Source organism: Alexandromys fortis, unplaced genomic scaffold (assembly GCF_014885135.2).
Source record: "Alexandromys fortis isolate MF-2015 unplaced genomic scaffold, M_Fortis_MF-2015_v1.1 scaffold_24, whole genome shotgun sequence".
Lineage (NCBI taxonomy): Eukaryota > Metazoa > Chordata > Mammalia > Rodentia > Cricetidae > Alexandromys > Alexandromys fortis.
The window spans coordinates 8,248,627-8,263,756 of record NW_026067906.1 but is presented as its reverse complement, the minus strand read 5'-3'; the positions used below and the strand labels follow the sequence as shown (position 1 = coordinate 8,263,756).

Below are 15,130 nucleotides of genomic sequence, written 5' to 3'. Positions count from 1 at the left end.
CAGCGAGACCGGTTTTAACCCAGGCTTTTTCAGACCCAGGCCAGCTGGCCTTGGTGAGTTCCCAATAGGACATCCCCATTGTCTCAGTGTGTGGGTGCACCCCTCGGGGTCCTGAGTTCCTTGTTCGTGCTCTCTCTCCTTGTGCTCCTGATTTGGACCTTGAGATTTCAGTCCGGTGCTCCAAAGTGGAAGGTTAATATTCAGGAGGATGACTATATGGAAAGCAGTGTGGAGGTTTCTCAGGAAATTTGGGATCAACCTACCCATGGACCCAGCAATACCACTCTTGGGAATATACCCAAGAGAGGCCTTATCATACAACAAAAGTATATGCCCTTCAGTCTGTCTTAACTCAGTAGCAGGAATGGTTCTGCAGACGCATGCTGGAGCCTGCCTTTCCTCTGCTGATGGAACAGCCGTTACAACACTCTGGAATAATGCACCCAATCTGGTCTGCAACTCTCAAACCTTCCCTTCCTGCTAGTCACTCCTCGCTCCTTGGTATTTTGCAGCAAAGCAAAGCATCATCCTATAACAGTCACTTTAATTATAGTTTCCTCCACTAGAGCTGGTCGTCCTGGAAGCTTTTATACAACTCCTTCCCTTTCCTTTATCAGGAACTTAATATCTTCTCATTTAACGTATTATCATCCATGAAACCTTCTTCCATTCCCCCTTTGCCTTTTCTTTTACATCAATGATCACCTTCCAATTCACTATATACAACACTATCTGTATATTTTAAGCGTTTCTATGTGTATGAATATTTTGTGTGTGTGTTGTATGTGCACTGCATGTGTCCCTTGTGTGTGCAGAGACCAGCAGAGGGCACCAGATCTCCAGGAACTTTAGTCCAGGAAGGTGGTAAGCTACCCTGTGGGTGCTGGGAAGAGAGCTTAGGGTCTTCTGTGGGGAAAGCAAGGTCTTTTAACCACGGAGCCATCTCTCCATCACCCATATTATTTATATTTTTATTGTACTTTAATATAAATTTATTTAATTAAATAATTTTTTAAAATATAAATTTCACCAAGCAGAGATCTGGATTTGTTTACTGTATATTTGGTACCTTCAATATTATCCATACTAGTAGGTGATCTTTACATATTGATTAAGTATTTTACTAATTTCACTTATTTAGGAATGAGTGAGTTTTCTGAACATTTATTATCTTTACTTTTAATTTGAATATTAGCATAATTTTCATTAATATTTCATTTTTTAAAGGTCAAAATCATTTTACGTCATTTTAAAAACGGGTATTGAAGGTATGGATAAGCATTCATGGTTGAGAAGAGCTGCAATAGTACTTAGTCTATTGATCTTTCATATTTCTAACTATAATATACTTTTATTACTTTAAATTGCCTTTAAAAACATGAGCTTTAGTGTACACTGACTGCCCAATAGCAGGCTCAGAGTCTGATAGAAGGTTCCCAGTTATTAAAGTAAAGTGTTGTAGGGCTCCTACTAAGAGCCTACGGCTGTGACAATATATTGTTACTTCAGTCTGTACAGTAATACTAGTGTGTCAGGGGTGTTACAGAAAGAGTTAACTTTCATTATACACATTATCAACTGAGTTCAATTAATTCCATGAATTTATTAAGTAAGCTGGCTTACTTAAAACAGTTTTTAATCAAAACTTCTAATAAAAAGAGTGTACTTATTGCTTACTAGATACCTAAATAATTAAAAAATCCTCCTTAGGAACAGAACAATAAAAATTTAGGCTGTATCTAGGGAAGTTCTGAGGATGATGTAAGCATATGATTATCTTTGTATCTTTAAATTTTTCTATGCAAATCCAGAGTGTTTCTCTACAGCCATTTTAGAGTGGATTAGACAGTCAAGTTAGAAATGAAGAATAACCAAAATGTTGGAAATGATGGCCCCCAAAGTATCAACATGAGATTCTGTTCATTAAGTGTGACAATAACGAGCTGAGCGCTGCCATCATGTGACTTACCTTCACAGGTTGCATTATAATGTTTGTAACTTTTCCCTTTAATTCTTAGTTCCCAGTGTTCCCACAAATATAGCTTTTACTAATGTGCAGTCAACTAGTGCAACGCTAACATGGATAAAACCTGACACTATCCTTGGCTACTTCCAAAACTACAAGATCACCACTCAGCTCCGTGCTCAAAAATGCAGAGAATGGGAATCTGACGAGTGTGTCGAACAGCAAAAGGTTCAATTCCTCTATGAAGTGAACGTAACAGAAGAAACGGTGTACGGATTAAAGAAATTTAGGTGGTATAGATTCCAAGTGGCTGCCAGCACCAACGCTGGCTATGGCAATGCTTCCAGTTGGATTTCTACACAAACCCTGCCTGGCCGTGAGTATTGTCTTGACGTATTTATTCATACTGCTAATGTTGTGCTAATGGTTTTTACTTATTTCACTGTGTACAAAATCACCAAATGTGAAAATGAGTTATTATGCAAACTAACTTATGCAGCAACATATTTGCTTTTAATTGAAACAAAACTAAGTGTAAAACTAAATTGCGGTGATTGTTAGAACTTTTTATATACACCTAGAAGTGTGCCAACATCTTAGAGTCTTATATTACAACAAGGAACTATGGGGACACTTTCTTATGGAATATCATTAAGCCATATTGCTGACCTAGAATGATCCCTACACATTCACTTCATATATATTGTTTTTGTGACTTTTTTGGGGGTTTTCTGAAATGAGGGTTTCTCTGCAGCTTTGGAGCCTGTCCTGGAACTAGCTCTGGTAGACCAGGCTGGCCTTGAACTCACAGAGATTCACCTGCCTCTGCCTTCCAAGAGCAGGGATTAAATTGTGCACCACCACTTTCTGTCAGTTTTGTGACTTTTATGTGGAATTTTCAACTATTTTTATTTAATTCAGACCCACACAAGCATACATAACATAAACACTGTAAATGTGATGACCTTAAAATATGTCAGTTTCTGGAAAAATTTTATTAAGCATCTGATAAACACCTAAAGATAGGGAGAAGAAAGAATAACATAAAGAAGCGTAATCTGTCATAATAATATTTACAGTTCAGATTCAGGGAAAAGTCCTGAAAATACATTTCTTTTTGGAACTAATTGAGTATAGATTAAGATTACTCTTAAATTTAAGTTTCATATTTTAAAATAACTGGCCTCCCCATTTACTTAAGAATCATTAATAGCCATGTTTGGGTCCTATCTTCATAGAACTGTGAGAATTTCCATGAAACATAAATGATTTGCAAGTCAAATTCTGAATGCCAGATTTATGGAGATGTTCTCTGAAAACACATCTTTGTCCCAGGCCTAACCCTTCTGGGTCAACATAGCTGCTCATGCCAGCACTACTTCCCTTCTGTGTTAACTTATACACAACAACAAAATACCTGACCAAAGGCACTTAAAAAAGAGGGACTTATTTTATCTTATAGTTCCACAGAGATTAGTCCACAATTGCGGGGGAAGGCATGGCATCAGGAGCATGCCCACGACTGGGCACATTGCACTTGTAGTCATGAACCAGAAGTAGACCGGTCTATAAAACATTTTCATCGGCCCTCCAGTGGGGTGCTTCCTCCAGAAAGCCTCCTTCCACTAAAAATTCCACAATCTTCCCAAAATTTCCAGTAACTGGGGGTGAAATATGCAAACATGAACCTGTCAGGGACATTTTATATAAGACAACACCCTCTAAGTACAGAATTTATACTGTTCCTCTCTTAATGAAGTTTTTATTCAGGGATTCCTCTCAAACTAAAATTTTATTTTCCCAAAAGTTTTTTTTTTTTATAGCAGACAGACAGACAAAGACTGACAGACAGACAGACACACACATGATTTTTAGTGACAAGTGGATTCTGTTGTGGGATCTTAGAGCTAATAAAATAAGCTTTTATCTAGACACTGTGTCTGGTTCCTTGACTGTATCTTTTGTTACAGTTCCCTGGAGTGCCTGGGTCATTTTTATCATAGCGATTAACAAATGTTGTTTAGTGTAATTCTACACTTGACGTCGAATCCCCCAAATTCAATTTTCAACACATTGCTTATCCAAGTTCTTTTCTTTAATACTTTGGCTTTTCGGAGGATTTTTCCCTTTAGTTTCCTTGTTTCTTTCCCCCTGATTTTCCTGTCAGTCCTTTCTTAGTTACTCTTGCTTATTTTTCCTGCCCTGTTTTTTTAAAAATTCTAAATGTTGGAATATCCAGAAATTCATATGTGGTTTTTCTTTAACATTGCATAGCATCGGGAGATGTTACATTAATTAGATTTCTTCTGTGCTATGATTTTTTCTACTTACATATTTGTTATCCTTAAATCTGTATAGTCCCAAATGCTCCCAGGAACTGTATATCTATATGAGTTGATAGCATTAGGCAGGCATGTCTCATAAACCTCTTGAAATAAAAAAATGTAAACACCAAATCTCCCCCATAGTCTTCGCTTTGATATCTTTGTATATACTACTATTCATTTTCTTGCAGAAAATGAAAATCTAGACAGTGTTTTTTTCCCTCTTCTATCCGTCTAGGATAAACTTCAACTAAGTGAACTAACTTGACTTTTTATGACTGACTTTTAACCTCCTGTTTATGCTATAGTATTTTTGCTGCTAAAATTCCTGCTTTTTGGCTGAAATGTTATACCTTGTCTTTCTTAGCATGATCAGAAGAAAATATTTATATAACCTTTTACTTAACAATTTATGTTTAGAATCATATATGACATCTCCATCTAAAATAGCCATGTAGTTATTTTTATAGCATCATCTTCCAGTGAATAAATAATTACCTAGTTATTTTAAAAGTTTTTGTTGATTGTTAGTGTAACCTAATTAGCTGGGATAATTTCTGATAATAGCAGATATTCTATAAGCATTTCCTAAATAAATGAAAAGTTGACTGAATAAACTATAGTTGATAAGGGAGAAGGAGTTGTTTTCCAGTGTGGGTGATATTTAGGATGACAATCCTAAGAAAGAGAGAGAGAGAAAGCGAGGGGGAGGAAATGTAAAAACACATTAGGTTCAGTTGGGATAAGTCAATAAGAATAATCATTTTAAATGCTATTATTTGAGAAAACGTTGCTATTCTTTTTATTTACTTATTTGAAAATTTTGTATACAAGTGCTACATTTGAATCATTTTTACTCCTTCTTCTCCCTTCAGCTCTTGCAGTGTTCTACTTAATTTCCTTTCAAATCCATGGCCTCTTCTTCCATAATTATTGTAACACACACACACACACACACACACACACACTGCTGATTCTATTTGCAGTTGCTCTTATGTGTTTAAGGTTGACCTCTTGGGATTAGATAACCTATCAAAATGCTCATCTCTGGGGAAAACTGATTAACTTTCTCTGAGCAGCTGTTGATTGCCTATAGTTCTTCATTTAGAGGTGACACCTGGTGAAATTCCCCATCTTCATTGGCGTGCCAACTGCTTGCCAGATCTTGCTTAGACAACTATATTACTGAGATCATTGACATAGCTTTTCTATCATACCTACAAGGCAGTATCTAATATAAGGCATCCTAGTCCACTAGCTCTTACCACCTTTCCAACCCCTCTCTCATGGTGTTTCCAGTTGGGTTTGGGCACCCCCTTCTCACCTGTTCTTAGCATTTGGGCTAGTTTTGGATGTCTGTAATAATCTCCAGCTGGGGCAAGAAGAAACTTCTTGGATGAGAGGAGAAGTACAGCGACTGTGGGTATAAGGATCAGTATTCAAAATACTGTTAGAAATTATTTTGGCTTAGGAATACGGCAACAGGAGGCTCCCCTCTCAGGTCTATGTCCTCTGCAGGCACTGGAAACTGAAACCATTAAGAAACAGACACGTAAATACGTAAGCATGGGCAAAGCTATGGTCTGAGGTGCTTCTGATAGAAGTAAGCAAATGACAAAGTAGGACTTTTAACTAAAAGAACAAACTTTAATTCCCAGGAAGCTATATATGAGTAGAAAGAGTATCACAATGAATAAAGCTGATTGATATGAGACAATTGAGTGATAGAAACGATGGAAAATTGGCAGATAATGTATTATCCGCAGGCCAGTTTCCTCTGGCTCAACTATTTGGTCTTCTCATGTAGCACGGTTAATAAAAACCCAGAGACAGAAATTGGGGTTCAACCTGAAGGTTTGGAAAAGCGAAGCAGCCAGCCACTGGCTCTTACCTCGCCCTCAGTCCATAATGATGATCCTGCCTCCAGGTATATCAGAATGAGACTGTGTAAGAGCTGTCTCCTCCTGTCTGACATTCCTCTCTAGGGCTGGGATTAAAGGTTTCTGTGACAAACTAGTGTGGCTACTGGGATTAAAAGTGTGTGTCACCACTGCCTGGTCTGTAAGGCTGATCAGGGGGGCTGTTTTACTCTCTGATCTTCAGGCAAGCTTTATTTACAAATGAAAAATCACTACACTCTGATGTTTGGTAGGAAACAGCAAGGTTAGGTATTTTTAAGTGAACACAGTTTTTAACTTGCAGGTAATTTTTAAAAATTAAAAGACTGTGTTTGGTGTGAATCTCAAACAAATCACATCTGGCCGGTACATTTGCAACTTTGGGATAGAATATGCCTGTTTCTCAGTGTCTTCTGTGAAGGGTTCCATTCTGCATCCTGTGAGCGGCTTGCTCATGAAGTGCTTACTTCTATCCACACTATCCACACACTGCCTCAGGAAGTAAACTCTCTAAATGCGCTGACTATTTATTTATTTATTTATTAAAGATTTCTGTCTCTTCCCCACCGCTGCCTCCCATTTCCCTCCCCCTCCCCCAATCAAGTCTCCCTCCCTCGTCAGCCCAAAGAGCCATCAGGGTTCCCTGCCCTGTGGGAAGTCCAAGGACCACCCACCTCCATCCAGGTCTAGTAAGGTGAGCATCCAAACTGCCTAGGCACCCACAAAGCCAATACGTGCAGTAGGATCAAAAACCCATTGCCATTGTTCTTGAGTTCTCAGTTCGGGTTCTTAGAGAAGCTAAATAAGAAGGAGAACCCAAAGAAAAACATATAGGCATCCTCCTGAATATTAACCTTCATCAGGCGATGAAAGGAGACAGAGAAAGAGACACACATTGGAGCACTGGACTGAAATCTCAAGGTCCAAATCAGGAGCAGAAGGAGAGAGATCACTAGTAAGGAACTCAGGACCGCGAGGGGTGCACCCACACACTGAGACAATGGGGATGTTCTATCGGGAACTCACCAAGGCCAGCTGGCCCGGGTCTGAAAAAGCCTGGGATAAAACTGGTCTTGCTGAACAATGCGCTGACTCTTAAAGAGACATGTAAGGCTACTGTAGATTTGTTTAATTAGCATAACAACATATCACATCAATTCAGAATCTAACAAAGTGAAGAAGTTGGATTCTTGACATTTCTTGTGCTTGAATTGCTAGTTGAACACTATTCCTTACACTACTTTCTGACACTTCTTACCCATTGTTAAGACTTTATTATCATATTGTTTGCAGAAACAGATGAATAAAATTACATCCAGTTCGAAGATCAGTCAGTCAAGATGCATGAGTATCTTAACCCCTTCTGGTGTGGAAAAGAAATAACTATTCTAATCTTAGTAACTGGGAAGAAATAGCTGCATATTGAATAGAACAATATATGTGTGTATATATTATATATGTTTATTGTATATTATTACATTATATACTATACACATAATATATTAATATATATAATTTAAAAATTATATATGTTGTTCTGTTTGCTATGCAACTATTTTTCCAGTTATAGTGTAACGATATGTAATATACATATAACAATATATGAAAATATACTACATGTATTATATATTTAGCACAGGTGTACCTTTGCTACCTGTATCATACATACATGAAATGATATTTAAAAATAAAAAGCATTCAAACAGTCAAATATTAAAATTCTTAAAGAGCAGTTATGTTTAACTAGTCAGTTAACTCAAAAAATAGATTATTTTTTGTAAATAGTGATTTATAGGTGTGTATTTGTGCATATTTTAGCTTTATAAAAGTATATTATGTTTTTAGCATTCATAAAGCCATACCTCTTAAAAGGAGAAGTCCTTTGTTTGGGTGTAATAAATTAATTCTTTAACTAATGAAGAGTTGTTTACTTATCTTTTATTCTAAGGAATATGGCAACTTCTTGATCTAATAGTAGAAACATTTTTCTAATGAAAAATATTTTAATTTCTGGATTACATATACGTACAGTAAAACACTATTTTGTTAATTTTATGAAACCTAATTTTATTTTATATAAAAAACTAAAAGATGCTGCATATATTATATATGATAATAAACATATGTATACATGTGCTACATGTATGCTTGAATGGTGAACTGACATTTAAAATAAAAAGTAATTAGAGGTGGACATGTGGTGTACACTTTAATTCCAGCATTTGGGAGGCAGAGGCAGGGGTATCTCTGTGAGATCAAGACCAGCGAGGTCTATATAGTGAGTTCTAGGACAACCAGAGCTGCATAGTGAGACCCTGCCTCAAAGAAAACCAGAAAAAAACAAACAAACAATGAAAATTAATTAAAATAACCAAAGAAAAATCTCTTTAAAAACAATCATGTTTTCAGCACTTAAATAATGTTTAGGTTTCTTCATATCAAAATTAATAGACATTTTATAAAATCATATAACCCAGATGAAAATAGTTAATGTTGTATATTACTCTCTACAATTGGAAAATGGTGTGCTGTTTGATGATACAAACTAAAACAAAGTATTTAATCACATAACTGAATTAGATGAGAAGAAAACTGAGTAGGAATATAACAAAATAATATTTCATGTAAGTGTGTGTTTTGTTTAACCTGTGGGAACTTGTCCCTAAGCATTTATTAATACAACTTACTAGCACTTGGTGCCTTTAAGAAAGGGATCGTGCTTGGTGATTAGTCTGAAATTAAACTGTTCAAAATTTGAATATCAAAAAATGTCAAAGTTTGGATCACAAGTGTAAAGGCTGGGTTACAGTATCAGAAAGTGTTATGATTGAATCTCTCTGGGCTCGTAAAGAAGAGCAACAGGACAGAATCGCTCTGAATTTGAATGCAAGCTGGGAGCTAAATTGTCTTTGAATGTGAATCTGAAAATATAAACCAGAATGAACAGACGAAACGATACCCAGCCAATTCAAACTATGTTTCTTTCTCCCTTGTTCTGTGGTCTCCATAATGAAGCAAAATGTTTTCTCTTTAAATCATCTCTATAGAAATTATATCTCTATTTTGTTCTGTGTGGATATAGACACAAAGCACAAAATTACAAGGCAGAGAGAGTGATTTAACTTAAAGCATTAACTTACAGATTATTATATCCATCCTTTTGTTTCTGCTTATCCTTAGCCTCAGTTTGAGCTGTGTGGTCTGAGAGTATAGCATAGAAATTGGTTAAATCCTTGTGTTGTGCAACAGGCGTGCATAATAATAAGGAAAAAGACAGCATTTAAAAAGTGTGGGTGTGAAATTAGTATGGAATGAAGAGGGAATCTCATTACGTGCATCTCCTATAGACCACCAGGACAGAGGGACTGTAAGAAAGGAAAATTCCTGAGGTAGAGCCTAGGTTGTGAAAACCACAGGATACCATACTCATGAGGAATTTTAACTACCCAAACATCTGTCAGGTTAAAAAAAAATTCAACAAAACATGCCTCATCAAAGAAGTTTCTAAGGAATGTAACTTTACAAACTAAAAAAGAAGAGACAAGCAGAGGACTGAGTGCACTTTCATGTGTCTTAAAAGTTGTTAATGCATTGCCATGGATTGTCTTTGCTTAATTTAATTTGTGAAATTCACTTGCAAGCAATGGTAGAGCAACACAAATATAAAGACACAATGCCAAAGTGATGTGAGCCAGAAATAGGAAAATTGAATCAAGGACACACAAAAATCCACTGCCTGGATAGAAGAAATACTCTGTTAGAAGAGTTCTACCCTCCTGTCACTAGGGAAAATGGAACAATTATAATTCATTCTATAAATGAAATCAGTCAGATGCTGTTGAAACTTATCTATATCAGTTGCCTAGAACTATCAAATCTGTCTTTTAAAATTGTTTCTCCTTTAGACCTGTTTATTGATGTTATTGGTCTAACCATTTTAGATTTCCAAAGGTTCAATTGCCAGTCTCCTCTGTGCCATGGCCAGTCTTTTCTTTCCTTTTGTGTCTGAATTCTACATACTAAACAACTGATTGTCTTGTTGAATGTAGCAGCAGAGGAATTGTTCTTGTTTCTTGTTTTTGCCTATTCGCATCATCCATGAACTTTCCTGTTTAAATCGTTCTTGTTTTTGTATTTATTTTTCTTTTGTTAAGGTTTTCAAGAATATTCTTCATATCTGTCTTTTGAGTTAGTACAAAAGATACTTTAACATCTGTCCTGTTTTCTAATTTTTACCATACCATTTTTATGATGAAAGTTTTTTGATGCTTTTGTATACCTTTGTGTAAAACATACCCTTCAGCATTCTTTAGACAACCATTTGTTCCTTTATCCTCCTGTATTTCTTCTGTTCCTAGTGTCCTTTCCATACTCTTTTGAAGAGCAGCTACCTTTTCTTTTCAATTTGTATTTTTTTTAAAAGCTTCTAGGCATTTCCCTCCTTGCTCTTGCCTCCAAAAATGTGTTTTTAAAATATTAAGCAAATTACATCATAATTTATCTTGTTCTTTGATGGGACTTTGAGTACCTTAAAAGCAGAAATAATCAGGTAACCATTACTTATGAATTCTTCCATCCTTCATGCATTTGTACCTATGATGTACTATAGATATTGAAGAAAGAGGTGATTTGATGGACAAACATTTAAAATTCAAATCTATTTTTCAAAATAATTCATATAAATTTTCTTAGTTTTCTGAATCTTGTCCTTCAAATATTTGTATAGGTGTTGTTAAAAGTAAAATCCATCCAGTGAGTTACTGTTCGTGTAGAATAGATTTATTATAATTTTAAAAATTGATCTACTTAATACTTAGAATTTTGAGTTTTCTTTTTAATAATCAGCATAAATCTGAATTTTTATACAGGAAAGGAGTATGTACCTAATATTTCTGTCAGGACTTCAAACAGTGAAGAAATAATTTTCTAAAATGAGTCTAAACACTCATGATATTTCATACCTTTTAGAATGACTGAAGAATTCAAAGTACATAAATAACTTGTTGAAATAATGAAATATAATAATTGTAAACGGTGAAGGAAGATTACTCACATGGGAAACAAAAGGGAAGTACACTGTGTTACACCTAGGGTGCTACCACACAGGTAAAAGATGGTTGGTAGTCTTAAGAGACAGACAGTAAGCATATAACATTTCATGATATCATTTAATAAATAGTGTCAAATGAGCTGTTCCAAATTATTAAACAAATGTCCCAGAATTCAATACAAAGAACAGCATGTACAAGAAGAGTCTCAGTGAGGGCTTGATACCCATAGTGTAACAGAAGCCAGAGACCTTGAACCAGACCCGTGAATCATTGCAATTAACACTTACAAGTCAAGATGTACAGACTAAAATATATACTGTGTGACTCACTGTGTCACACCACAGCTTCCATGGACAGATGATTTCCTTTCTTTTAATTATTTTTGGTAAGGGAGAGGTTTCAAGGGCACAGGGTGGTTATGAAGGGACAACAGGGAGGTGAATGGGATCGGGATGCATGATGTAATATCCACAAAGAATCAATAAAAAGTTAAAAATATATTTTTTATTGAAATTTCATTAACATAAACAAAAAGACTGTTTTGCAACAAATTTACTAAATCCTACAAAAGAAATTATAAAGTTTGTCACCATGTTTTTTTTTTTAAATTAATGTTTAGGCCCATTCTTTACAGAGTAGGAAGGAGACTCCTTCTGTCCTATTCATGACTCAACCCTAGTTTCTCTTTTCAGAATTAATACAATCACCTCCTTTCTCAGCACAAACTTCAAATCTCATTTCTAGTTGGATTTGCTTTCACTCTACAGAGAATAATCTTTCATTTGATTCAGAAAGATCTATAAAGGAAGATTAGTGTGTTGGGAGTTTGGGTTTGTAACTACCTCGCCAGCCTCAGAAACTAATTCATCAAAAATTCAGCTGTTTTTTCATTTCCTAAGATATAATAAAAACTCATAGTTGACTATAGAAAACTGTAAATAAAAAGAAACATGATTGCTGCACCTCAAGAATATTATTGAAAATGTTTTTTATTTATTTTTATTAAAATACATCTTAATAATATTCTTTTTTTCTCTCTCAGATCTGATCAGATCCTCCCTTCCTACCTCCTTACCCACAGTTCCATTCTCTCTCTCTTTCTCTCAAAGGAAAAAGAAAAAAAACATAAAGAACAAAAATCAAAAATTAGAACAAACAAGCAAAAATTTAAAAAAAATCCTAAAACAAAACATAAGGGCACACAAAAGACACGGACTCTGTTTTGTGTTGACCAAGTACTTTTGGGAATATGGCCTGCCCTTAGAGTATAGTTGCTATGCCAGTGACACTCCATCAGAGAAAAGTGATTTTCCTTTTTTTTGCGGTTATAAATGGCAACTAGCTTCATGGTTAGGGGTGTGATTTTGCACACACTTCCCCTTCTTCTTGTTGGTATTGTTATCTTGTTTGAATATGTGAAGGCCTTGAGCCTACTCTCCTAGATTCTGTGAGATCACATGTCCACCGGCTCTGCTGTGTCTGGGTGAGACAGTTTTCTGAGACTCATCCTGACCTCTGACACTTACAGTCCTTTGGATCGTTGTTCATAGAGATGTCTGTGCTTTGTGAGGAAGAGTTTCATAAAGATATTCAAAATGTCTCGGCACATTGTCCCCTTATATGCCTCTATTAATTCCTGTCTACTCCAAGAAGAAGCTTTTCTGGTGAGAGTTGAGTGGTGTATTGATCTACAGGTATAGCATTGTGCTATTAAGAGGCATTTTTATTGCTGGGATCCTTTAACAGAAAAGCAGTAGCAGATTTTCCTTTAGGACCCCAGCCCCATGTTGTCTCAGGTTCTTTGCCAGTGTAGCAGTGTGAAGTATGAGTTCTGTCTATGGAATGGCCTTAAATAAAATCCAAACATGGTTGGCTTCTTCCATAACATTTGTGCTATGTTTACATCAGTATATCTTACAGTTTGGTCGCAGTTGTGAGTTTCAGGGTTTCTAGCTGGGCAATATAAATAATTACTTTTCTCAGGCTGAGTAACTGAATGGAGAGCTGTAGGTTCCATTATCTATTATTCAGAACAACGATAGCAACAGTAATCTTTTCTTTTTCTTTTTAGATACAGGGTTTCTCTTTGTACCAGCCCTAGCTGTCCTGGAACTAGCTCTTCTAGACCAGGTTGGCCTCAAACTCACAGAGATACACCTGCCTCTGCCTCCAAGTGATGGGATTAAAGGCGTGCACCACCACCACCTGGCAGCAACAGTAATCTTAAGCGATGGTCACGTGTTATACTCCTACAACCCTAATGACTGCACGCCTGTACAGGCATGTACTGTTTTCATCTGTAGCATTGAGCCTGGACTCTCACACCTTAGCAGGACTGGGAAAATCCTCTGAGTGGGTATAAATGTACTAGTAGACCAAGCATGGCTGTGGACACGTGAAATTTCAGCACTTGGGAGTTTAGGTGAGAGACAATGAGTTTGAGGTCATTCTAGGCTCTATGGTGACTTCCAAAGCAGCCTGTAATGCACCGAGGGACATTTTCTAGAGTGGGGAAGGCAGTTCAGTAACAGTATAGGCGTTATCAGAACTGGAATAGTACTGAGTATTATTACCAGGAGCATCTGCCAAGATGATAATTAACAAGAAATATCAGCAAGGTTATAAAATTACTCAATTAAAAGCATTCAAATATATTGTCAGAAAAGGGTTTTTACAGTCTTAATGTTTTCAAAATATAAATAAAAATGCTTTTAAAATCTTAAATACATGAGCAAATTGTATGCCTTTTTTTACAATATTATAAATAAATATTTTGTTTCTAATTACATGAAATTAAAAGAAATATCAGTGTGTAATATTATTAGCTCTAACTAATTGATATAAGAAATATCTGAGTATATTTATCTCCATTTTTAGCAAATAATCCAAGCATTTCCAATCACAAATGAATGGGTTGGGGCTTTCTGTAACACCATATCCTGAAAGTATACTTTGGAGGTTATTTTAATCCCTTGTTTTTGAGTTATCTTTAATGATGTCCAAATAATTATATTACCTAAATTATACCCTTTAGCAAATGAGAAAGAGAGCAAAACAGTCATGTTTATTTTTCTCCTAATGTTCAATTCTGCTTCTGATCTTACTTGAGTGATTTTTCATTATTTATGTGTCCCTTTTGAAGACAAGATGGATTTCACTATATTTCTTGATGCCTTTATGGAACATGATGACCTATTATGCTCTTGAAACTTTGGAGACTGCAAGAAGCAATGGTAGCAGTAAGTTTCCATCATAGTTTATCCAGAACCAAGACAACATGGCAGTAAATCAGTTGGTGGATTGACTGTCCGGGGTTGTGCATCCCCAGGTGATCACTAACTCCCATAAACCTGCACAGCTATCTTCCCAGCCTTTACAGAAGCAGGAAACAACCAATCTATCCCCTTGTCTACCGCTGTTACTACATTTCCAAAGGTATCCTGACATTAGAAAGCAATGCTGCTTACATGTGTCCAATAAATAGCTGTCCTGGGTGCATATTAATTAATTGTGCTTTCCCCAGGGTTCAATTCATTCAGTGTGAAGTATGGCATAGCTGGGAGTTGCACTCTTATAAATATTGAGGATGATACAGATGCTACTGCAAAGTTATTTTGAAAATGTGATACAATTCTAGAAAAAGTTACGTCATTCTAAATTAGTACAATATTGGAATATTTTAATTATAATCTGGCCGTGCAAGTGTTAGAATGGATTTTGTTTATATTTTGTATTTCTTTCATTACATTTCTTTAGTAAACTGTCTGAAATGATAATAGATGCCACCTTTAAGAATCAAATGAAATAACTATATGATAAAGTCTAATGGTGTGAGCATCCCTTAATCATTTTCCCTACTTATTATGTGGTGTAATTTGACATTTAGGTTCG

The 15,130-nt window shown here is 35.8% G+C and overlaps 1 protein-coding gene across 2 annotated transcripts in view; it reads left to right on the top strand.

Moving 5' to 3' along the window:
- The window catches only part of Ptprq (protein tyrosine phosphatase receptor type Q), a 172,134-nt gene that overhangs the window by 88,337 nt on the left and 68,667 nt on the right, over positions 1-15,130 (top strand). For both annotated transcript variants that reach the window (XM_050135561.1, XM_050135562.1), the window contains exon 26: positions 2,019-2,342. In XM_050135561.1, the coding sequence (XP_049991518.1) occupies positions 2,019-2,342 (324 nt within the window). The remainder of the gene's footprint in view (positions 1-2,018; positions 2,343-15,130) is intronic.